The sequence below is a fragment of the Bombyx mori genome, chromosome 4, assembly GCF_030269925.1.
Source record: "Bombyx mori chromosome 4, ASM3026992v2".
In the NCBI taxonomy this organism is placed as follows: domain Eukaryota; kingdom Metazoa; phylum Arthropoda; class Insecta; order Lepidoptera; family Bombycidae; genus Bombyx; species Bombyx mori.
This window is the reverse complement of record NC_085110.1, coordinates 18005432-18031117: the sequence shown is the minus strand read 5'-3', so window position 1 is coordinate 18031117 and position 25686 is coordinate 18005432. Positions and strand designations below refer to the sequence as shown.

The window sequence follows — 25686 nt, the reverse complement described above, 5'->3', positions numbered from 1 at the left end:
TTAGCCACAGACGTATGTATGTTTGTAACGGAATCTTTGAACATGATTTTGACCCCCTTCGAAACGTCGGATTAACTCGAAATTTGGTATACTTATTAAGGAACGACGACAATTCAATATATAAAAAAAAATGAAAAAAATGAGACTGAAAAAATTGAAATTCAACCACGCTTTTTTTACAATAAAATCATTTTTTCTTACACTATTTTTAATTCAAATTTATTAATATTTATTTTCTATTTTTTAGTTGGAAATGTTGATGGATTCAAATTTTCTTTGTCTACATTACTATTATTTCAAAAGACCTTACCGCAATTTTACTGTTAAACTGTTTCGGTCCTGATGCAAACACCATAATCACGGGGGGCGGTCTGCGTTAAATATTAGTGCTCATAGAATTGAGTGGCCTTTAAAATTGTCTTGTTGTTTGCATTGCGGACCGAATGATATTATAACCATAAAACATTTCTGTTATGATAAATGTGCATTAAATTCCGTTCGATTACGTATTACTAATTAGAGGGTCCAAACTCCGTGCCATTCATTACTTGCTAATCGAAGAGACTCAATACTTAAGCTACGTGCGCTCTAGATTTTTTAAAACTGAATACAAAAGGGAATGTACAGATAAAGCTTCCAATTAGTTTTCTACATTCAAAATAACAACGTTTCTGACCCAAAAACATAGATAAGAGAATTTTAAAATGTTTTAACAGATAAAGCATACTTTAACACCGCCAGCATAGCGTTCTGCTAACGTATGTAGTATTAATAATCACAGTGCCACAACTTTAGCAGCTAATATCATGCCTATTTTTGTTTACCTAGCCAAATGGCGACAACATAAATTTTTTGAAACAGATCCTGTCCTTCAAAAATAAATAATAGTTTAAAAAAAACTAAGAAAAAACGCTTTTATAGAAAATCCAACTAAAAAATAGAAAGTAAATTTTAATAAATTTGAATTAAAAATAGTGTAAGAAAAAATGATTTTATTGTAAAAAAGCGTAGGGTGCTTTTCAGTATATTATTAAAATAGCCCTTCTACTCATCATAAAATATTTACAACTACTGATACCATGCACCCCATACTTTATTTACAATAAAATCATTTTTTCTTACACTATTTTTAATTCAAATTTATTAAAATTTATTTTCTATCTTTTAGTTGAATTTTCTATAAAAGCGTATTTTGTTAGTTTTTTTCATAATATTATTTATTTTTCATTTTATAGTTGAATTTCAATTTATTCCGTGTTTTTTTTAAATTTATTTTTTAAATATTGAATTGTCATCGATTCTTAATAAGTATACCAAATTTCGAGTTAATCCGACGTTTTGAAGGGGGTCAAAATCATGTTCAAAGATTCCGTTACATATACGTCTGAAGCTAATAAAGCGTATAAAAAACCTTATACGAATCTTTTCTTCTGACACACAGTTAATAAGCAGATAAGCAGTTTTAATTTTAACGGTCACTTCAAACCTAAAATTACTAATAGACAGAAAGTTAGTAAATAATGTTCAAAAAATATTGTAACACAAATATGTACATAAATTTATCATGACGGTAGTAGTATAATAATAGTCATCTAAGTTTTATTACTGTACACTGACACGTGTCTACAGGTTCTCATCTCCGAACTGAGGTTAGCGTCACAACACAAAGTTGTTAAGGTCCGAAATTAGCCGCCCAGTCCCTTGTTGAAATACTAGCATTTGTTTGTTCTTGTGGAACGGTGGTGTTAAATTAAACAGGTTTCCATTCACTGACAAACTTTATTGTTCACAAATTTCTCCAAGCCGAACTGGCAAACAGGGAGTGAGTTAATACACATAATATCGTCGTTGTCAAACCAAAATGTGCTATATGCACTTTTTGAGATTTTTTTACTTTTTGACCTTTTCGTATAGTTCTCTGAAAAACTGTTATGTGTCTATAGCTTTAATATTTATCTATAGCTTTCATTTGATATAATTCTTAAAAATTCACCTTCATATAAAATTTTATATGAAAATGTTTTTACTCGTTAATTCAAAATAGTTTTTGCACATAACAGATTTTGGTTTGACAGCGACAATATGTATTAGTAGTAGTAGCAGTAGTAGTAGTTAGTAATTTACTCTACTGCTTACCTACAGACTTCCAAAAATATCGACTTCATTGAACGGCAGTCACTAACAGTAAATTATTAAAGTATGTATACCAAATATATTCGCGATCTTGTTTAGGTACACTACGCGATAGTATAGAACAGGATAGCGTCGTCGTGTGTGTTCGGGATAGGATAATGACCGAGGATCGAAGTCCATAAGTACGGATGCACGGGGGACGCGTCTTCCTCTTAAAATATATTGAAATGTATGTGGGGTAAAACAACGATGATACGTTTCTTGTGTTCTAGTGGGCTCGAGCTAGGGCGGAGAACACATCTATTGAATACATCACAATTATATATCAGCCTATAACTTTATACATACATCTGTTAATTTCTTATTTTACTAGTTATTGTTTATGGATAGACCTTTCATCATCATCATCATCATCATCATTCTTTCCTATTACCCTCTGCTGAGGTGTAGGGCTCGAATCAAATTTTTCCATTTATATCGGTCTTGGGAAGTCTGTTCTAGCTCCTCCCACGTCGTGCCCAAGACCCCTAGCTCCTGCTCCACCGAGCGACGCCAAGTTGTTCTGGGGTGGCCTCTCTTCCTTTTGCCAGACACTTTCCAGATCAGTGCTCTCTTTGATAGGTGGGTATCGGGCTTTCTCAAAGTGTGACCAATCCAATGCCACTTCCGCGTAAGGATCTCCTTCTCCATTGGTGTCTGCTTAGTGATCCACCACAGCTCTTTGTTAGTGATCTTCTCAGGCCAAAAGATTTTCAAAATCTGACGCAGGCACTTATTCACAAACACTTGAAGTTTTTTGATCAAGTCCTTGCGAACAAACCAAGTTTCGCTCCCGTACAGCAATACAGACTTTACATTTGAGTTGAAGATCCTCACCTTTGTTCGTCTTGTTGAGGTTGAGGAACTCCACACTGGCCTAAGTTGACTAAACGCGGCTCTGGCTTTATTTATACGAGCCGCAATGTCTGCCTCTGTCTGTCGATAGACCTTTAGGAAAACTATTAATATTTTCAACGGAATTCAATATTATTTAGGAATATTTGCTCAACCGGCATATGTTGCAGAATGTTCGGACTGAGAAATTTAACATAGTTTACAAGAGTTCAAATTATTTATAGCATGCTTTGGATTTACGGTTTTACTATGGATAGAGGCCAAGGTTGATGTGTTGATGTGGTTCACGTGTAATTCATTCGTCTAATGGAAATAAATTGCTATAAACAACCGATATCACACATTGATGGTAAGAACATCAAATGGTAACTGTCGGTACATGGGAGCCTCGACACGTAAGATTTAACTCAAGTATGCATTTGGAACGCGTTTGGAATGCGTTATCGAAAGCGTTAAAACTCTCACTAAGCACACTGCGATTTGTATCGGTTCGCTCTGTTGAGGACTCCCGCCATTTTACCTTCTAAAGGACTAGATACTGGACAACGTTTGAAATATCCCACTAGGCTTCCCAACATCTTCGGAAAGATGCAGTAATGTTCCTTACAGTAAAGGCAGCAAAAAAAAGGACATTTGTATTGAATGCGGAAATCTGTGTCTTCAATATTTTGAATTAATCGTTTACCCCACTCGAAGGACTCGTCCCAGAGTATTCCCTTTCAGACATATTCTATACTCATTCAAATCGTTTATAACAAAAAGTTTGAAGTTCATCTATTTTTATTTACATGTTCTTTAAAATTCGTATCGTTAAATCTCCAGACGCTATTTTTTTTTTATTGCTTAGATGGAAGGACGAGCTCACAGCCCACCTGGTGTTAAGTGGTTACTGGAGCCCACAGACATCCAGAACGTAAATGCGCCACCCACCTTGAGATATAAGTTCTAAGGTCTCAGTATAGTTAATTACAACGGCTGCTCCATCCTTCAAACCAAAACGCATTACTGCTTCACTTCCGAAATATGTTTGATAGATAAGTCGTCAAATATAAAAGGCTGGAATATGGTATATCAACAAACACAAATTTGTTATCATTGCAACTTTGCTCCAGAGTAAGCGAGAAGAAAACAAGAAATATCAGATAACATTTAGTTACGTAACAAAAATAACTACACAGTACATGTCAGTTAAACAGTAATCTAACTGTGCCGACTAAAGTTCAACTCGATATATCAATCGTTGACAATGTTAAACTTTGCACCGTGTTAACTGGTGTCGTTTTGAAGTCTGTCGTGACACGTAGACCAATCTATATTTATATAAAAATGAATTGCTGTTCGTCAGTCTCGCTAAAACTCGAGAACGGCTGGACCGATTTGGCTAATTTTGGTCTTGAATTATTTGTGAAAGTCCAGAAAAGGTTTAAAAGGTAGATAAATATGAAAATGCTTGGAATTACATAAAAATAACAATTTCGTTTTATCCTTTGATGTGTCCTCCGTCCTTCCTTTTGTTTGTTTTAAGTTTATTTTATACAAAAGTTTAGGTCTTTTATTTATCAATGAAGTCACTACTAAGTCTGCCGGGTCAGCTAGTCGTGAATAAAATCGTTTGATTTGCATTGCATTAACTCGTGTTACTTTTTTAATTTCTATCCATTTCCTATCGACTTCAAGAGATTATCGATTAGTTTGATATCGTATGAAAATATCGTAGTGATATTTCATTTTTTTTCTACAACTATAAAATAACAACAATTAAATTTATGAATGTCTTTTTAGCGCACGCTATCTCCTCAATGGTTGAACAAGTTTAATTGTCATTTTCGTTAATTAGATAAACTTGAATTAACTTTTGATTTTGTATCAATTAAGATATAAGTTTTAAAGAGCATAGTTTGTATTAAAAGTGGTGCACAAGTCAGATGAATAAGTGTCTATTTTTATAAAACAAATAGGATATGTAGCATCCATTAATAAGTTCATAATTCATAACGTCAAACAAACGCGACTCCCGCACAAGAAACTACGCATGATTGTGGAATCTAAATATTTCTTAGTATAGTAGGATAGTCAGTATAATATATTATATACACATATTGAATGAAATAAAGTATTTTTAATTTATACATTAAACCAACGAATTTTGTTGCTAACACATAAATTTATGTGAATCGAAGAAAAGGAAATCTAAAAAAAAACTAACAAAAAAAACTAAACAGTTTGCTAAAATCGTGCAAATGTACCGTACACGAGTTTTATACAGTGCGAGTTTTTTAAAGTTCTCGATTGCCTAAAAGTTAACTCAAATTTGTATGGAGTTGGAATGTTTGCCTACATCTGCCGCTAGGGGCGCTGAGCTTCGAAAGTAATGAGTAAATAAATAACTGAATATTATAAGAATAATGTTATATGTATCAATGTACACCTGTTACTATTTAAATAGACAGAAGTGTTGCGTTTTTCTTTAAAACGCAATAATACTGGTGGTGTGTGGTGTGGCCAGTGTGCTTAGAGTGAGTTTTTTAACTTCTCGATCGCGTAAAAGTTAACTCAAATTTGTATGAACTTGGAACAGCGTCCCTAGCATCAACGCTAACTTTTATGCTATCGAAAGGTTTAAAAGCTCGCACTAAGCACATAGGCAGCGTTGTTTTTTTTTAGAGCGTTGTGTAGAGCGGCTGTCAATACTACGGAGAGAAAGGGCGAAACTTGAAGTTTCTTATTTGAAATTGGTAACACAGTTACAGCAATACTTGTTTTCTTAGGAAAATTACTCAACTGGGAAAAGCTAACGTATATCTGTATGTTAATACACACTAAAGCAAACACTTTGTATTCCTTTTTACGAAAATTGCGCTTCAATCAATAAATAAAAACATTACACACACTACCATGTATTTGACATACACACGCATATATATTTATTCTTAAAGTCTGTGGTCATATTGAGAATAGATTAATATTGTATGTCCGTAACGTTATTTGTCTATAGTGTAGCTTTGGCAAATCTGTCGTTATATTATTATGTAGTCTTTGACAATAGAACCATATTAAAATAATGTTCAAACTTATAATTTCAATTAATTATAGTCGAATTTCGACTTTTTTTGTATTGCTTAGATGAGTGGACGAACTCACAGCCCCCCTGGTGTTTAGTGGTTACTGGAGCCCATAGACATCTACAACGTAAATGCTGCCACCCACCTTAAGCTATCAGTTCTAAGGTCTCAGTATAGTTACGACGGCTAGCCCAACCTTCAAACCGAAACGCATTTCTGCTTCACAGAAAGAATAAACAAGACCCCGGTCACCGTCCTCGTCGAAACCGTTGCTTGCGACGAAGGGTTCGATGAGCGAATTAACCCATAGACACAGCCCACTGAGTTTCTCGCCGGATCTTCTTAGTGGGTCGCGTTTCCGATCCGGTGGTAGATTCTGCGAAGCACTGCTCTTGCTAGGGTCAGTGTTAGCAACACTCCGGTTTGAACCCCGTGAGCTCACCTACACACGTTAGGGTGAAGCTGAAATAGCCTCTCAAGACTATCAGCATAGGGAGGAAAAAAAAAACCTTTGCTGATTAACAATATTTTCCAAAAAATTTGCTATTCTTTAAAAGTATCACTATTTGACCTACCTGCTTAAGCTTTATTGATATATTTTGTATTATTTATAAATTTATTGGAAGCATGTAAGATAAAGGACAAAGAAAAAAGTTTGTTTTATTAATTCCATTCAGAACTACTGTTCTGATTGGACTGTTCTGAACTACTGTTCTGACATAATACAAATTTTCCAATCACCAAGTTTGTCTAAAAATATATCCGGTTTTAAAACAATATTGTTACGAAAATAGTTATTGTTATAAAAAAAACACGAGGAATGATTGATAACACAGCAAGGTCTAACTCATGGCCGACTCTAAAATGTCTCGACCAGCGTCTAAACAAAGGCACCGCACTTTGTACCCTGTTATCAGCAGTCGAAGGTTGCCGTTATCATAATTATTACCCACCACAAGGGCTTTTTAGACATCTCAATAGGTTGAATCACAAAGAAAACTAGGGGTAAAGTTGTTTTTTGGTCAAAATGGCTCCAACTAAATTAGTCAGAATGAGGCATATGTTTTTTTTTATAGTTATAAAGTCAGATACAGCAATACTGGATATTAACATCAATACCGCTAAGGTTTCAAAAAATTCTTTAAATTTATTTAAACTTTATGAAGCGGTAAAAGAACTAAAAAGCTCAAAAACAGTACATGCTAATTAATACAATAAACTTAAATTGTTCTATTGTGAGGCAGGCCACGCAAGAGGTCGTTGTGGCCTAAAAGACAAGACCCCTAGTGCATTCATATCGAGCGATGCTACTGTGTCAGTGTTCGAATCACTAAGGCATCAATTTTTCAATTAAAATACGTACTTAATAAATCTTCACAAATGATTTCCATAATGAAGGAATAACATCGTGTAAATCAAATACGCAAAAATAATTATATCCGTAATTACTGGAAGTTTTGTGAGTCCGCAAGAGTAGTTACCAACCCCCTTTTTATTTCTACCGTGATGCAGTAATGTATTTTGGTTTGAAAAAGGATGGTTAAAATGATATTTGATAAGACAATGTCGTGCCTGTATCATTTACTGTAATGTAATTAATTAATACAATAAATTATTAAAATAAATATAAAATTGTTTGTGCAATTTGTTTTAATTCATTCAACATTTTTCGAGAACAAATAATCTGTTTTGGGCACACAGTAAAAGTGATTACAATCAAAAACAATTTAGTTCTTGTTTAGAAATAATACCCTTTTTTTGATGGCTTGTTGTCTTAGAGTATGTATGATACCATTTTGGAATCATGGATAGTTGGGTAAATTAAAAAAAAACTTTCCATGTATATGTACACATAGTATGTTTAGATTTATACTTTTTTTTTCAAAGCAAAGGTCTTCAAAAATTTTAAGGCTAAAATAATTTTCATTGCTTTTTTTATTAAAGTACAGGCATTCTGGAATTTTGGGGAATGGTTGTGGTGGATAGCAGTGCTACTTAAATGGCCAATATAAAAAAAGACAGCAATATTTGAAAAATTGTGGTCATGATAAAAATGTTTTGGGAGATATAAATGTTCTCAATTTTTACTATAATTTTTAAAAAGTTTGAGATATATTTTTCTTTTTTTTTCCAGTAGTTATAAGCAGGCCCAGTGTTCAATTTTGGGACATGTTGTATACTGAACTATCTTTGGCCAGTGCTCTGCAATGCAGGTCTTCATTCTTCCAATAATAAATCGTGTGTTTCTACTAAAATCATATATTTAAATATATAAATTGTATATTGTTAAGATATACATACATATCATAATGTGAAAAATAAGTAAGATTTTGGAACATGATTTACAGACAATTCCCTGTTGTACTGTAGAATATAATTTGCTACTTATTTGTAATATTCTTGAAATTATTTGTAATAAATGAACATTTGTTACAGAAGAAAGCCATAAGGAGAAAGGAGAAAGAAACTAATGAAATTGCTTGAAATTGATATTGTATCAGAAAACTATTTATGACTGTCTGAGAGTATACTTAAATTTAAGTTTTATTTGTTGAGACACAGTTAAAATCTCACTTACTATACTACTACTAAGCCTATCTTTACAACAGCAGAGTTGGTTAAAGAAGTGGTGCATTTTGTGCAAAATCGTTTAATTTTTTAATTTTTTTTTTTCATCTTATTAATGAATACACATTCTGTCTAAAATAAATGAGATATTTTTGCTTTTGTTTTTGATTTCTTTGCTATTATAGTTTTTCCATCACTTTACTTTTAATGTCAGAGGAAATTTTAAGGAATACTAATTGGTTTATTAAATGGAATTTGAAAATCCCACTTCTGTTGCAAAGCTTTTATGCTTTCACAATTAAATTTAAATTTCGCAATTGAATCTTTAAACTCATTGTGGGTGAGAAAGCATGATGGAGGCATTCTCGTTCTGGTACCTATAGGCTTTGATAATCATTTAGACAAGATAAGCAAAAAACTCAGCAGCCTAACAATGAAAAATATTTAAAACTAAATGTTCAAGTTTCATAGAATAATATTCAATTCTTTTAATGTATAATTGTAGATTTTATTTATCGATATTATTAGATAGATATTATGTAGGTCAACGTATCTTTATTATTTTAAGCAATAATTTACGGAAAATTTAATTAAAAAATATAAATGAATTTACCTAAAACAGGTTTAACATGTGGTACGATACGAAAGTAGAAATCGTTTTTAATTAAACGAACGCAGTGAGCAGTAATCAATTTGATATAATTTTAACAGGAATGTGAAGTAATAATTCGTTAACAATTTAAAAAACGCGTGAAACATATATAAGATGTTTTAACGTAAACATTTAGATGCAGTGGTGTTTTTTTTTAAATTCCAATCAATTTTTGTAGGGTAGAAACTTCGTCAAATTCGTAGTTCTAGGTTATTGACTTTTGGATGAACACGTTTATTTACCTTAAAAAAATGTTTAGTATAAAGGAAAAAATACTTACGTTCGATGCCAGCGGTTCTTCAAAATAAATTAACACTTGTAAATGTAACACGAAATATTAAATAATCTTATTTAAATACAAAAAATCACCAACGTCATACACACTACCCGGCCCGGACACGACTAGAGTTCTCAAAATGCAGGTAACTTGACAGCTGTTTCAACGAAATATCGATTTGAGAATTTCAGTCCATCATTGTAAGTTTTGATAAATAAAAGTGATTATTTTTATGTACAAACCTTACAGTTTATTTTTATATCTTTTATTAAAGTTGCTGATTATATTTCTGTAATATTTAAAACTCATATTTAACTTTCAGGATTCCGATCTCATAGAGTTCGATTTATTTTGTGTCACTCTTGTGGCTCATCTCTAAACGTGTTGAATGTGGCGTATTTTTGTTTGTGGGCGGAGAAAGGCATGATATCAACCAATCAGGGTCTAGAAACTGGCATGGAAAAGGTGGCGTGATCGCTACGTCATAGACATGTACACCTATAGCTATAGCATACGCTATAATTCGCAACCGCTTTGATCAATAACTTAAAATTATGAATGAAAATCGTCCAGAATCATAGTTTTAGTTAAAAGGGCTTAGATTTTATAGAGTCCTCTTAATTAAATTAATGTGCGAAATGTACACTCACTGTCAGTATTTCCGAGCAATAATGTAATTACGAGTATTGTGCACTATCAATTTTTAACGAACTTTGGCATTGTTGTTTGAAATTGAATTTATCAGCGACATCTCTCGCTTGTATCGAGAAACGTAAACGGATTGCTGTTCAATTCTTTGTAAGAAACCACTAATATAATTATTAGTTATGTTTGAACTAAATCGTAAATCGTCCCGTATATCCACAAGACAACGTTTTTTTAGATGAACCTTCGTACCGCAGATTATTCATAAAATATTGGAACTCACTAAAAGCTCACAAATTCAATCCTAGATGGCGCTGTTTATCAAACACCTCGTTCAGACACTAAAAATAAATTGAAATGTTTTAATTGAATCTAAATAGTTTTTTAGTTTTATCAATTAGGTAAAACTATGGAGGATAGAGGTAAGGAGAACCGTCTCATATGGGAGAAGCTTGAAAAAGTGTCCCACTTTCAGCACTAAATAACAGTTCAAAAATTCACCATAGGCACAGGGTATGAAGGTGATATGAATCTTCGCTAGAAGTAATAGTGTTCTGTGATATGAATTGAGCAGTTGTTAACTGATTGAAGTATGCTGAGTTAGGAAATTCATTATTTTTAATGACTAGAGTAGTTAGTGACAGTGTAATATACAAGACCAACGTACGTTACGTAGTCCAAACTAATTTCGTCAATATAACCTAAAATTATTGCTGTGGTAAAACGTAGAGACATCGATTGCATTTTCTTATCACCTTTAAATAAAATATAATAATTTTTGTGATTTTGTAGTGCTTACAGTTCTTTCGTCCTTTTTTATATCTAATAACTTTCAGCGCCTTTTTAAAATTTACCCGGTTGCTACTGTAGCGCCACTCTTATTTAACAGATCTTAACGGACACTTTTTCACACACAGAGACGGTTCTCCTTACCTTTACCCTCCATAGGTAAAACAATATTATAAATAGCTCACAGCTCCATGAATAAGACGTTTTATTGTTAGAGCAAGCACATTACTTCTCAGAGATTTTCATGACGTATGCAAGCGTAGTATTCGCTCACGCGGCCTGCACCAACTTGAAGCCCCTTCAGGTCATTCAATCCCGATTCTGCAGGATAGCCAGGGTTCCTGAGGAACGTGGATCTCCACGATGACCTGGAGCTCGACTCTGTCAGTAAGTATCTACAGTCGGCATCGATGCGCCACTTCGACAAAGCGGCACGACACGAGAACCCTCTCATCTTGGCCGCTGGAAACTACATACCCGATGGTAAACAGTCGACAACGCCTAAGCACGTGATTACGGATCCTCCCGATCCATTAACGGTACTTTTAGGCACCACAAGCACCGTTCACCGTCCTCGTCGAACCCGTCGCTTGCGACGAAGGGCTCGACGAGCGATTTAACCCATAGACACAGCCCACTCAGTTTCTCGCCGGATCTTCTCAGTGGGTCTCTATTCTGATTCGGTGGTAGATTCTGCGAAGCACTGCTCTTGCTAGGGCTAGTTTTAGCAAGTCCTGTCAGGTTGAGCCTCGTTAGCTCACCTTTTTTATGTTTGAGAGATTACTGGTGGCCCGGAGGCCTTTCCAGTTTTACCAAGGTAGGTGGGCGAGCAAGGGCTCAGCCAGGACGGGTGGGATTTACTAACAGCTACCTGAGCGCCTCCATAGGAGACTTAACAACTCAAGAGTAGCTGCTTCGCGAACGAATCTACTACCGGATCGGAATCGCGACCCGCTGAGAAGATCCGGCGAGAAACTCATCGGGCTAATGCTTAGGTTAGATTGCACGTCGAATTCTTTGCCGAGATTAACGAGTACGGTTACCGGGGTCCCTAGTCCTAGTGTTAGAGCTAAAGGTGTCAGCGCACCTATCGAACCGTGCGCAAGTTGGAATTGTTCCTTAAGCTACTAATAATTAGGTAGGAAAAAAACGAGTAATATGGGAATGGGAAGAAGGTTTCAATTCACAAAATCTATTTCCATACAGCATGCCAGTTAATGATTTTAATCTTCTGTCATGTGTCACAATTGGATTTGTTTACTTGAGATGAAATCGTAATCATTACGATTTATTATTATTTGTTTTTTTTTTCCTATTATCTGATACACGGCCAACTTGGAAATTAATAAACAAAACTATGTTCAAAAATTATAAATTATTAACCGATGTGGTATCTTTAATCGTTTATTGTCCTCCGGAAAAGTCTTTTCTAGTAACGAGAGAAGCCAGTGGAGAGTTGTGGATCCCATCCAGTACTTGTGAAAAAAAATGTTGGAAGTTGGCAGCTCATAAGATTAACTTCGATGTACGTAAATGAAAATAATTAATTTACACAGCCACTATAACTGTCTTTCGGCGCAATCACTACATAGTATAAAACAAAGTCGCTTTCTCTGTTCCTATGTATGCTTAAATCTTTAAAACTACTCAACGGATTTTGATGCGGTTTTTTTTTTATAGAGTGATTGAAGAGGAAGGTTTATATGCATAATAACATCCATTAAATAGTGGAGAAATCAATAATAAAATACATTTTCCGAAGCGAAGCGAGGGCGGGTCGCTAGTATTGAATAATTTTGGTTTACGTTAAAATCGTTATTATGCTAAAAGCTTATTAAAACTATTAAATAAAGGATTCGTAACATAAGCGGTACGAGATCCAGTTTGTTCGTATGCCACTTAAACTAATCCATGGCTTCTGGGCTGGGATGAAACAGATATAAATTTTCCATTTCAAAGTTTTTTTTTATTGCTTAGAATGGTGGACGAGCTCACGGCCCATCTGATGTTAAGTGGTTACCGGAGCTCATAGACATCTACAACGTAAATGCCGTCACCCACCTTGAGAGATGCGTTGGAAGGTCTCACTTCTAACAGTACAACGGCTGCCCCGCCCTTGAAACCGAAACGCATTACTGCTTCACGGCAGAAATAGGCAGGGCGGTGGTACCTAACCATGCACACGTTATGATGAAATAGTGCTATGGAGTAATAAAATGAAATCTTACCGCATTAGGGCCATTAGATAGTTAGATAGGCTAGACTGATTTTGAGCCCCACTATTTATTTTTAATCTACTTCAAAAAAGGAGGAGGTTCTCAATTCGACTGTTTTTTTTAATGTTTGTTACCCCATAACTTTTGACTAGGTGAATCGATTTTGATGATTCTTTTTTTATTAGAAAGCTGACACTTTCCTGACAATTTCCAGTTCTAATAATGGTATCCATGAGAAAACCATATAAGTCTTAAATTTGCATTAAGTACGTGCACGACAAATAGATGAATAACTCAATAACTCGATAGCACACCAACCGATTTCGATGATTATTGTTTTTAGTGTATACTTATTTATTTGTTTTAGAATCTTTTTTTTTCGATATTTAGACGGTTTTTGTTAATGACATGTCTATTTACAATTATCATTCTGTCTACTTAAGCCGAGAAGTATATTTTTTTGTTTTATTCGAATTGAGATTGGTCATTTGAGTTTGGGCCCCAAGGTGGACGATAGCACCCAGCTCGTTGTACCTACGGGCTTCGGTATCATCTCATAGCCATGTAATGGATTATAGACTTTACGACCATAGGGAAATTTATTATTTTCTAGCTATTTGGAGTAGACGCGGGTCCGCAATGCGTGCCGCTCCGCGTATACAAGGTCTGGCTGCCGAACCACCCTCAGTCCAGCATCTTCCACGTCATCTACAAGGTTTCCGTCAAGTCTGACGTCAAGAAGAGAACGAAAAACAAAACTGTTCGCTAATTATTATAATTTTACTGTATTGTACTACGAATAAATGAGTCGACTATTATCAAAGCCGGCCATGTGACTTTCGGATAATTATTGGTAAATCAGAAAAACGTATTATTGACTTTGTATTCCATTGGCAGTCACAAAAATCTTCTGAACGACATCTTAGATAAATAACAGGTTAAGTATTAACCTTTATTTAATGCAGGTTTTGAACCGTATTCTTTGAAGGAGACCATTATATTCAAATCAATCTGTATTGAAATATCAATAATTTTTTTTTGGTCAAAATGCACAGATTGCTACCTTTGATAATAGACGACTCAAATATGACAAAGTCACAACGCCCGGTACGAATACACCGGGCGGCTTACCATTAGGTCACAACGACTTCTGCTTCCAATCCGGTGGTACAAATCAGTGCCGGCTCACAAAATGCCCTATTACGATTTACACAATCCGAAAAAGAATAAGACCATCAATTTCCTTTTTTTTTAGAAAATAACTAATGGTAATGTCACGAGAACTTTACTTCTTTTCAAAGACAATACCAGTCCTTAGTTTTTGGTCACTAACAACATAACTGGTCATTATTATCTTTGTGCCAAATCAATCTAAATGACGTGGCTGTTGCGGTGATCTTGATCTTGTGACAGCTTGCTGTATCGAGTGAACAATCGCTACTTAGCCATAGCAGTTAATATTTGGGTATCTAAAAATAGAAGTCCAGAACTTTATTCCTACTGTCCAAAATATTTTTTTTTTTACTATATTAGTTTAAAATTTATTTTGCCTTGTCTCCGATCCTATTTTTTTTATTGCTAAGTTTTGTGGACGATCTGACGGCCCATCTGATGTTAAGCGGTTACCGGAGCCCATAGACATCTACAACGTAAATGCGGCCACCTACCTTGAGATATAAGTTGTAAGGTCTCAGTATAGTTACAATGGCTGCCCCGCCCTTCAAACCGAAACGAATTACCGCTTCACGGCAGAATAAGGCAGGGTGGTGGTACCTACCCGTGCGGACTCACACGAGGTCCTACCACCAGTAAATTACCCGCATTATCTACATCAATAGCTGTGCTCTTTCTACATCGACGTCAAAAAATGTCCTTAATAACTAAACTTAAAATTATCTTTCGACTATGTCCGATCTTAGCATGTCATTTGGTACAGAATTCACGCAACCGCATCCAATGGCTTACCATGGTAGAGCTGGAACGTCAGCGCGCGCACGCCATGCTGCGAAGTCCAGAAGTAGTGATCTTCGCGCTCATGAGTATCGGTGAAAAGGCAAACGAATTGGATATTATGGTATATGTTGTTTTAAGCCAATGCTAAAAGGGACCGTTTTAAAATTTAGGGTTATTTTTGAAGTTCCATAGTTTGACGCAACCACGGCGTGGTTCACGATGTTCGTTTAAAATTACCGAGAATATCCAGGCACTTGAAAAACAAAAAACACGTGTGACACTCGGGGACTGCCGCGGTAAAGCTACTGCATAGCATTTTTTATCATCTTATGGAATTATAATTAGACAATAATAATTTAATATTAAAACAATAATAAAATAAGATCACGCTATATTTATAAACATTAACAAATGCAAAACATTAATTATCTCCTTCACACTCATAAGCTAGACCGCGCGAGAGAGAGATGGGCAGACTTTTCATGCGCATACAGTGCGACGTCACGCCACACGCTTATTCACAAACACTACATAAGCGCAACGTGTGAATGTGTTGAACGCGAGCTACATGGTAGGCGGAGTGGGGCGTTAGGTTTTATTTTCGTTACGGAATTTCTTGATTCGGTCGCCGCGCTCAAAGCCTGCGATAAAAGCTATGCAATAGCTTAGAATACTTGTAATTTGAGAACCGCCTTAAGTTTTTAGTAGTGATCAAAACTGCCAAGCTGCTTAAAATTTTCTAGAAAACAGAAAGCGGACACTTGGTGGAAATCTGCGAAGACAACCTGATAGTCGGTACCGATGTGGCCGGTGGCGCTGTGGTACTCACTTCTCCAAATTACCAGCTGCTTCAGGCGGCCAACTATGGGCATGACGGTAACGCTTCCTGTTTTATTTTTTTGTTATTAGCGCCGAGTGAACTGTTCAAAATTCCATCATACGAGCAATGATTAGTTTTAGTTATATTCTTCACGTATAACATGTACTACATAATAAGCAGAAATATTTAATTGGGCACTACGAATTATTTATTCATAGATTGGGCAAATATCTTTTAATAATTTTGTGTTAGAAATAAAATAAAACAATCTATTAGAGGCGGTCTCCTGCTCACAGTGACGGAGTATCGTTCGTTGGCTTTAAGAGCAATGTAGGTCCTTGTAAAAATGTAAATAAATAAATATTTACGGTTCAAAAACGGTGGGTATGTAATGTGTTCGTATAGACAGCATAATTATTGTTATTATTTAAATGCAGCAAAGACAACCTAATGTTTCTACACAGAAGCGTTGAGTTACTGTTGCCGTTTAGTTCTTAAGTTTGTCATGCCTTGTTGTGACCTACTAAACTCTTAAGGTTAGTAGCCCAAATTTGAAAGTTGAATAGATATTAAATTGTATGTGGAACACGAGGCCTTATTCTGAATTTCCTGTGATATGAAGTTATGAGGAATCTAGTCAGCTTAGCTCATTAATCGGCAGATCAGCTGCGCTTGTATCAAGAATTCGTTTTAATGGTGTACCCTGCAATGTTCATGAGCCAGAACGTCTTCACGCAGTTCATGGTCGAATTGGGCTGGCAAAGGTCTCAGTGTATCAGTTTATTTCGGTTCGTATCATTGTTCGATCTTTGTAAGCAAGTTAAGAACTTCGCGCTTTTGACACTTAAACCTTATGTAATTTCATTAGGTTATTTAAACGAATAAACACAACGAAATTGTTTTACTGGTTGTAGGACCTCTTGTGAGTCCGCGCAGGTACGCACCACCACCCTGCCTATTTCTGCTGTAAAGCAGTAATGCGTTTCGGTTTGAAGGGTGGGGCAGCCGTTGTAACTATACTTGAGACCTTAGAACTTATATCTCAAGGTGGGTGGCACATTTACGTTGTTAATGTCTATGGGCTCTTGTATTGAGCGGCTACCAGACCTCCTTTCTTTCGTGTACTATTTATATGTTCTGCTTTGAGATTGAGACAATCATTCTACCAAAAGAGTATATACTTTTTTACTCTATAATTGAGACTTTGACCTTGTATCTGAAGATAAATGGTGCCACCATACAACTTGGTGGTTCAACCTAGCATCAGATGGGCACTGAGCTCTTTTAGTCGTCAGCACAATAAAATCATCTTCATCTTAGAAGTTTTTCATTAACAAAATATAATTTTACGAATAACAGACACTGAAAAATGATTTAATATAGTTTAGAAACCCCAAAATTATGATCGAACTATTTATATCTGGCTCCTGTAGTCATGCCAAAATAATAAAATTATTGTTTTGCCATCGGTCCTTGATACATGCGTAAATTTTCTCATTCCTCGGAATTTTGTCTTGAAACGATTAGAAACGTATTACCCAAGTATTTTTCTATGAACATAGCTCCTACCTCGACAGTTCAGCTGACGTAACGGGCAGAGGAGGTCTGTCCTTCCAAGAGTTTATGCTCTGGTCTGCGGCCTTGGAACCACACACTACTCATGGAGGTGTACCGGCCGAAATACGTTGCAGATACATTTTCAGGTGTAAAGTCAATATCTTACGGGCTTAGTTTTTAAAGAGCAATTTTATATCATCTTTTAATGGTTGAGCCAACAAATATACGGCTGCTGCAATGATTGCAGATAAAATAAGCTTGAATAAAATCAATGGATTTGCTCAAACCGCGGGTCAGTGACTGCGATACGCTTTGAAGCACTTGGTTTCCCAAATATTGACGATCGAATCTTAAGTTGTTATCAAAATTTCATTCTCTTGTAATACGATAATTTAAGTTACAAATAAGAACAATGTTTGAGTTTTTTTTTCGAAATACAGAAATGAAAAATATCATTGAACCGACGACCGAATTATCAAATGATGTCTGGTGATAGGTAGGGCTTAGCACCTAGGGGACCGACTCTTGAGACTTTACAACTCCTGCCTCGAGTCGGGACGGTTTCCTTCATCGTGGAGGACGGGCAGACTCGTGCTGTTGAGAAAGGAGGGGCGCCCGGCGGATACTGCCGCCGGGTACCGTCCCATCGTGTTGCTGGATGAGGTGGGCAAGCTGCTGGAACGCATTCTGGCAGCCCGCATCATCCAGCATCTAGTCGGGGTGGGACCCGATCTGTCGGCGGAGCAGTATGGCTTCCGAGAGGGCCGCTCAACGGTAGACGCGATCCTTCGCGTGCGGGCCCTCTCGGAGGAGGCCGTCTCCAGGGGTGGGGTGGCTTTGGCGGTGTCGCTCGATATCGCCAATGCGTTTAACACCCTGCCCTGGTCTGTGATAGGGGGGGCGCTGGAACGACATAGAGTGCCCCCCTACCTTCGCCGACTGGTGGGTTCCTACTTAGAGGACAGATCGGTCACGTGTACCGGACACGGTGGGATCCTGCACCGGTTCCCGGTCGTGCGCGGTGTTCCACAGGGGTCGGTGCTCGGCCCCCTTTTGTGGAATATCGGGTATGACTGGGTGCTGAGAGGTGCCCTCCTCCCGGGCCTGAGCGTTATCTGTTACGCAGACGACACGTTGGTCGTGGCCCGGGGGGGGGAGTTTTTCTGAGTCTGCCCGTCTTGCTACGGCTGGGGTGGCGCATGTCGTCGGCAAAATTAGGAGATTGGGCCTCGACGTGGCGCTCAGTAAATCCGAGGCCATGTGGTTCCACAGGCCCCGGAGAGTGCCACCTGTCGATGCCCATATCGTGGTTGGAGGCGTCCGTATCGGGGTCGGGGTGCAGTTGAAGTACCTCGGCCTCATTCTGGACAGTCGTTGGACCTTCCGTGCTCACTTTCAGAACCTGGTCCCTCGTTTGTTGGGGGTGGCCGGCGCGTTAAGCCGGCTTCTGCCCAACGTCGGGGGGCCTGACCAGGTGACGCGCCGTCTCTATACGGGGGTGGTGCGATCAATGGCCCTATACGGGGCGCCCGTGTGGGGCCAGTCCCTGGCCGTGGGGGTGGCGAAGCTGCTGCAACGGCCGCAACGCACCATCGCGGTCAGGGTCATCCGTGGTTATCGCACCATCTTCTTTGAGGCGGCGTGTGTACTGGCTGGGACGCCGCCTTGGGTTCTGGAAGCGGAGGCGCTCGCCGCTGACTATAAGTGGCGGGCTGACCTTCGTGCCCGGGGCGTGGCGCGTCCCAGCCCCAGTGTGGTCAGAGCGCGGAGGGGCCAATCTCGGCGGTCCGTGCTGGAGTCATGGTCCAGACGGCTGGCCGATCCTTCGGCTGGTCGTAGGACCGTCGAGGCGATTCGCCCGGTCCTTGTGGATTGGGTGAATCGTGACAGAGGACGCCTCACTTTCCGGCTCACGCAGGTGCTCACTGGGCATGGTTGTTTCGGTGAGTTCCTGCACCGGATCGGAGCCGAGCCGACGGCAGAGTGCCACCATTGTGGTTGCGACTTGGACACGGCAGAGCATACGCTCGTCGCCTGCCCCGCATGGGAGGGGTGGCGCCGTGTCCTCGTCGCAAAAATAGGAACCGACTTGTCGTTGCCGAGTGTTGTGGCATCGATGCTCGGCGACGACGAGTCGTGGAAGGCGATGCTCGACTTCTGCGAGTGCACCATCTCGCAGAAGGAGGCGGCGGGGCGCGTGAGAGACGCACAATCCCGCCGCCGTCGAGCGGGGGCCAGGGAGGCGGATCTCGCCCAAGCCCTGGCCCTCTAAGTGTTTCGGGTCCCCCTCACATGTCGGTCTGGGGACCGGCGAGGGGGGCCTAAGAAGACGACGTGCAAGCTGCTCTGCACGCGTTTTACGCAAGAGCATCCGGGTGATGGAAGGCCGGCTATCCTCGACCCATGCTGGTTCTGGCCCAGCGGGGTATTCCGTAGGGTAACCCACTCTAACCGGCGCCATCTAGGCGGGCTTCGGACAGTCTGCCGACCGAGAGGGCTGGTGGTCGTGGCGCCGACGACCGCCAGTCCGGCGTCCCGAGGGGGAGGGTGATGGGAGAGATGTGCTCCGCACTAAACACTTCACTTTCCCCCCTTTGCCTTTTCATGAGTTCTGTCTCATGCGAGGTTTGGACGTTGGTTGTTGAGCGACAGGAGGTTTTAGTCAGTTCGACTCTGACATACCCCGCCCAGTATCCCCAGAAAAGGGCGGAAGTCCGGCGATTTCCTCCTGACCAAAAAAAAAAAAAACAAAAAAAAAAAAAAAAAAAAAAGGGCTTAGCACACTAAGTTTCTCACAGGATCTTCTCAGTGGGTTGCATTTCCGATTCAGTGGTTAGTTAATTTCGCATCTAGCACGTGTCCCTGAACGTTGTGACATAACCACGTAATGGACAACAAACCCTGAAATTACTGATGGCACCAGCAACTTGTTTAATTTGTTCACGAATCACTTACGCGCACTGTTTTTAAGGGTAGAACAACCGTCATACAATATCATTCAAACTACGAAGACATGAATCAAAGTAGGAGCTATATTAATAGTGGGCCATGAGTTAGTCTACTCACCAACACCAATAGAAATAATAATCATATAAAGAGGTAATTATTCGGTATTTAAATTATTGTTCTTTAACAGATTGATCAACAATGAATTGCTCAATTGATTCAGGTACTTTGACAGCAATCGAGACGGTAAGCTGGAGTACGTTGAGTTCAAGGAACTGGTGGGGGCGACCCGAGCAGCGCGCCAGCTCCCCGGGGACGCGCTCAGTCTCGCCAGGGACGCCGACCTCTGTCTCAGGTCACACGATTACACTTTTAATGTGCTATCACAACAACGAACGTGTAAAACTACCATTAGTATACTCAAGTCTGTTAAAAACCCGTACGTACAGTATGCTTAGTGCGAGTATTTTAACGTTCTCGATAGCGATAAAGTTAACTAAAATTTGTATGGAGTTGGAACGTTTGCCTTACGTTTGCCGCTAGAGGCGCTGTTCAATTGGAACAGTGAGCATACAAAACTGTTACGCTATCGAGAACGTTAAAAAACTCGAACTGAGCACACCGGTGAATATGTATTGTAGTGGAATTGCCCCTACCTAAGCTGATGCCTTGAGAGGCTATTTCAGCGTAGCCTTAACTAGTAAGTGAGCTCACGGGGCTCAAACCGGAGTGATGCTAACACTGACCCTAGCAAGAGCAGTGCTTCGCAGAATCTACCATCGGATCGGAAACGCGACCCACTGAGAAAATCCGGCGAGAATCTCAGTGAGCTGTGTCTATGGGTTAATTCGCTCGTCGAGCTCTTCGTCGCAAGCGACGGGTTCGACGAGGATGGTGACCGGTGCTTGTGGTACCTAAAAGCAGCGTTAATGGATCTGAAGGATCTGTAATGACGTGTTTTGGGCGACGTCGAGTGGAAGTGTATGTACCGTCTTGAACCTGCAATATCGTCATCGAGATGCGACACGATGACTGTCTGTGCGAGTGACTCAATGAGTTTAAAGAAAGCGTTTTTCAGGCAGTTAGGAATGCAACCGAATTCCCAGTTGCCGCTTGCTGACTTCCTGCGAGGTGTTGGCGATCTCCTCCTTCGCGGGACCAGCTCCTTACTCCGATCTCCGAGGAGTATAGCGGGATATATAATGGATTTGCAGTAAGTTAAAAAAATGTTTTTGCAAATAAATTACTTTTGTGTTAATGTTGAGAAGTTGACCAACACTTAATTCTTAGAAACCAATTTTTCTAAATTTTTATGTTGTGTTGTATAATTAAATAGTTGTCCCATCCTAATAACCGGATCGGGTAACTGCTTAGAAGCGGAAATAGGTAAGATGTTGGTAGCTATCCAACCGGGTTCACAAGCAACGCTACGACCTACCTCGGTAAACCAATTATTGCATTATTATCGACCAGAAGTGAGGTAGTTAAAAAAAGAAAATAAATTACACAGAACTGGCCTAATTATATTTCACTGAATTAACCAAAACTTCTAGCAAATTTTTTTTTCCACCTATGCTGATAGCCTTGAGATGCTATGTCAGCTTCGCCCTAACTGTAGGTGACCTCACGGGGCTCAAATCGGAGTGATGCTAACACTGACTCTAGCAAGAGCAGTGCTACGCAGAATCTACCACCGGATAGGAAACGCGACCCACTGAGAAGATCCGGCGAGAATAATCTCAGTGGGCGAAGACCTATGAACGTATATAAACACGTGTTAGTTCGTTCGTAACCTATGCTCGTATTTCGTCTAAGTGGGGCACTTAGACGAAAGTCGATATTGTTCTTGTTACCTTAAGTGTACTTTTTGTCAACGTACGACAGAGGGCGCGTGAGTACTTTCAAGGATTAGCGGTAACAAACATACATTTCATAGTTTATAATGATGAACGAATTCGATTTTCGAAATGACCTAATGATAAACAACAGATTTCATGACGTTTAATTATTATTATTATGACGAAGCCGAGCACAGCAGCACGAAGATTGCTTATAATTTTATATTTCAAGTTCTCTATAAAATTCACACACACGTTTTTTTTTTTAATTAGTGTATTTTTTTAGCGCAAGAGAAAATGATATAAACCAATCGAATACCCCTTCCGCGTCCAAAGTGCCAGCGACCCCCACCGAAGGTAACCTAAATATTCTATGTAATTCTAGAAACAACACGCCCACTCACTTGTCGGACAATGAAACTTCGTACCGGTGCAAATAATTTAAAAAATATTATAATATGCGGACCGACTTAGCGTTATCAAGTCAACTTTAAAGAAGTCCGCATGCGTAGAATTCCGTGCAATTCAACCTCCTTTATAGTTCAGTTTTTTCCACGGAATTTTTTCCAAGCAATTTATTTTATTTAAATGTCCAAATAATATACAATTCATAATGAATTTGAACGAATATGTAGCTGAAACTAACTAGCGACACAAAAATAATTAATGCCTACGTTTAAGTCGAAGTAACTATTGTATCGGTATAGCAGCGAATTATCCACCAATGGCCAAGAACTTTAACAAAATATAAATAAAAATTATACAATGACCCAGAAAATGCAACAAAAATAGTAACAACTATTATACCAGCTCGCCATAGCAGTCTGAATAGTTTTAAATTTAATAACAAGATGTCGTTAATCCTATAAAATACAGTTGCAGTAACAACAGGCTCTACGTTTATCGACATGGCTCGGCATTCGGCCGCGATTGCACACCGAGCTCGTCCTAACGCCGCCGACCACTGTCTAGCTTCGTACACTGTCGTCCTGCGTCGGAATCAGCCGGTTGAGATTCAACGGCTTAGTGGATTTGATGGTAAGGCTTTGTAATCAAAACAGTTTTTATAAAACAATGTACTCAAAAAAACTAAAATCAAAAAATGTTCTCCTGCTCCCCTGGATAAACGAAAAGAGTCTCTCACGAAAACGCCGACAGGAGTGCCGGCGATTTATGACACGATTTTTTTTTTCTTTTTTTTCCTACCTATGCTGATAGCCTTGAGAGGCTATTTCAGCTTCGCCCTAACATTTGTAGGTAGCACACCGGTGAGTATGTATTGTAGTGGAATTGCCCCTACCTAAGCTGATGCCTTGAGAGGCTATTTCAGCGTAACCTTAACTAGTAAGTGAGCTCACAGGGCTCAACCGGAGAATTGCTAACACTGACCCTAGTAAGAGCAGTGCTTCGCAGAATCTACCACCGGATCGGAAACGCGATCCACTGAGAAGATCCGGCAAGAAACTCAGTGGGCTGTGTCTGTGGGTTAATTCGCTCGTCGAGCCCTTCGTCGCAAGCGACGGGTTCGACGAGGACGGTGACCGGTGCTTGTGGTGCCTAAAAGCACCGTTAGTGGATCCTCCTCCTCCTCCTCCTTCAGTCGATCGCTCATTGCTGAGCATCGCGATGCGCCCGCCTGTGACCTTTTTCGTAATTTTTAGCCACTTATGTCGGTCAGTGGCACAGTGAAGTGCGTGGCTCAGTCTCATGTCCAGACACTCAGACACTTGGTCACTCCATCTTTTCCGGCTACGACGGATACGATTAAAAGTGGATCCTAAAAGCACCGTTAATGGATGATGACACGATAGCACTAAAAATATAATTTATATGGTGCAAACAATGACCCGACCCGCGTGATGTTCAGTCTTGGGAGGCGAAGGTTGTATGCATTTCCATCATGTTCCATGTTCACGAAATAAATGACAACTAAAAGTGTTTATACATACGTGGTAAATTTATATTGATTTTTTAATTTATTCCCGTTTCGGTACAGAGTTTAGATTTTTTTGTTAACACGTGTTTTCGCACATTACCACTTCTCAGTGTTTTTTTGGACAACGTAGGTATTCAACCTATGGTAGTGATTTATTTATTATGGTAGTAATTTATTAACTAATACATTATAATTTTTATTATTAATTATTATAAGCAGAGTAGTCTAATATCAGTTTCTCTGCCTATTTGCACCAGTCAAAAATCGAATTCACTTACTCAGTAAAAGGAGAAAACCTAGTATACATACAAAGAAATACTCTTCATTTATTATCTATTAATTTATTCGATTATTATAACCCAAACCCAATACTCGAAGAATAGGTGATACCAAAAATTTTTTTCAATATGCTTCGCGTATTCAGTTTATTTGAAAAAAAAAAACGCAAGAGCATAATAATACATCCCATTCGATGGGTAAGGTTCAGTCGGTGCTATTATATATACCTATTCAACTGGAGCAGAAGATGCAGCGAGCTCATCTACCACACGCCTGATCAGCGGCCCGTCTCGCTCCTACGAGATGTTGAATTCTACTTCACTGCCTTCTGAAGCGTTAGCCGCTGTACACTACTTCGCCTCTTCGATCGAGAAACCAGTGCAGGTTCGGATTTATGCAGGTTATTTATTTAGACACACCAACAGCAATACACACAAAACATTCAAGCTTAAAATTAACAAGTATAAAATTAAGTACTGGTATGTAAGACAGTTACAGGTATGTACAGTAATCTCTTAATAACATTCTAAGACATGTTACAGCAATTTTAGAAAAAAACAGAAAAGTAGGTTCAATTTAAATGGTAACAATACAACCTAAGAAAAAAAAACTTAAATAGAACATGAAAACAAGAGTTAGCCACTTAATATTCTCTCATCTAATTATAAACAAAGAAACTTGGATACTAGTTTAACTTTGAGATCTACGTGTCGTAAAAAATGTCGATTTTTTTTTTTTTTTTTTTTTTTTTTTTTTTATTGCTTAGATGGATGGACGAGCTCACAGCCCACCTGATGTTAAGTGGTTACTGGAGCCCATAGACATCTACAACGTAAATGCGCCACCCACCTCGAGATATAAGTTCTAAGGTCTCAGTATAGTTACAACGGCTACCCCACCCTTCGAACCGAAACGCATTACTGCTTCACGGCGGAAATAGGCGGGGTGGTGGTACCTACCCGTGCGGACTCCCAAGAGGTCCTACCACCAGTGATTACGCAAATTATAATTTTGCGGGTTTTGATTTTTATTACACGATGTTATTCCTTCACCGTGGAAGTCAATCGTGAACATTTGTCGAGTACATATTTCATTAGAAAAATTGGTGCCCGCCTGCGGGA

The 25686-nt window shown here is 38.8% G+C and overlaps 2 protein-coding genes across 6 annotated transcripts in view; one reads left to right on the top strand and one right to left on the bottom strand.

The window, feature by feature from the left end:
- Window positions 1-9745, bottom strand: part of LOC101738882 (long-chain-fatty-acid--CoA ligase 4) — a 61284-nt gene extending 51539 nt beyond the window's left edge. Inside the window, exon 1 of the mRNA XM_012690095.4 lies at window positions 9590-9745. The gene's annotated coding sequence lies outside the window, so the exon portion shown is untranslated. The remainder of the gene's footprint in view (window positions 1-9589) is intronic.
- A 2527-nt stretch (window positions 9746-12272) lies between these two features.
- Window positions 12273-25686, top strand: part of LOC101741294 (uncharacterized) — a 20208-nt gene continuing 6794 nt past the window's right edge. For 2 of the 5 annotated variants that reach the window (XR_005246637.2, XM_021347755.3), the window contains exons 1-11: window positions 12273-12545; window positions 13850-13996; window positions 15173-15310; window positions 15933-16065; window positions 16671-16797; window positions 17572-17712; window positions 20736-20867; window positions 21591-21725; window positions 22637-22707; window positions 23227-23388; window positions 24810-24949. Coding sequence is in view for 4 of the 5 variants with exons in the window: in XM_021347755.3 (XP_021203430.1) it covers window positions 12378-12545; window positions 13850-13996; window positions 15173-15310; window positions 15933-16065; window positions 16671-16797; window positions 17572-17712; window positions 20736-20867; window positions 21591-21725; window positions 22637-22707; window positions 23227-23388; window positions 24810-24949 (1494 nt within the window). In the remaining variant the exon portion in view is untranslated. Of the gene's footprint in view, window positions 12546-12751; window positions 12891-13849; window positions 13997-15172; window positions 15311-15932; window positions 16066-16670; window positions 16798-17571; window positions 17713-20735; window positions 20868-21590; window positions 21726-22636; window positions 22708-23226; window positions 23389-24809; window positions 24950-25686 lie in introns of those variants that run through there. The other 3 variants (XM_021347759.3, XM_062668401.1, XM_038021940.2) reach the window with 3 other exon arrangements.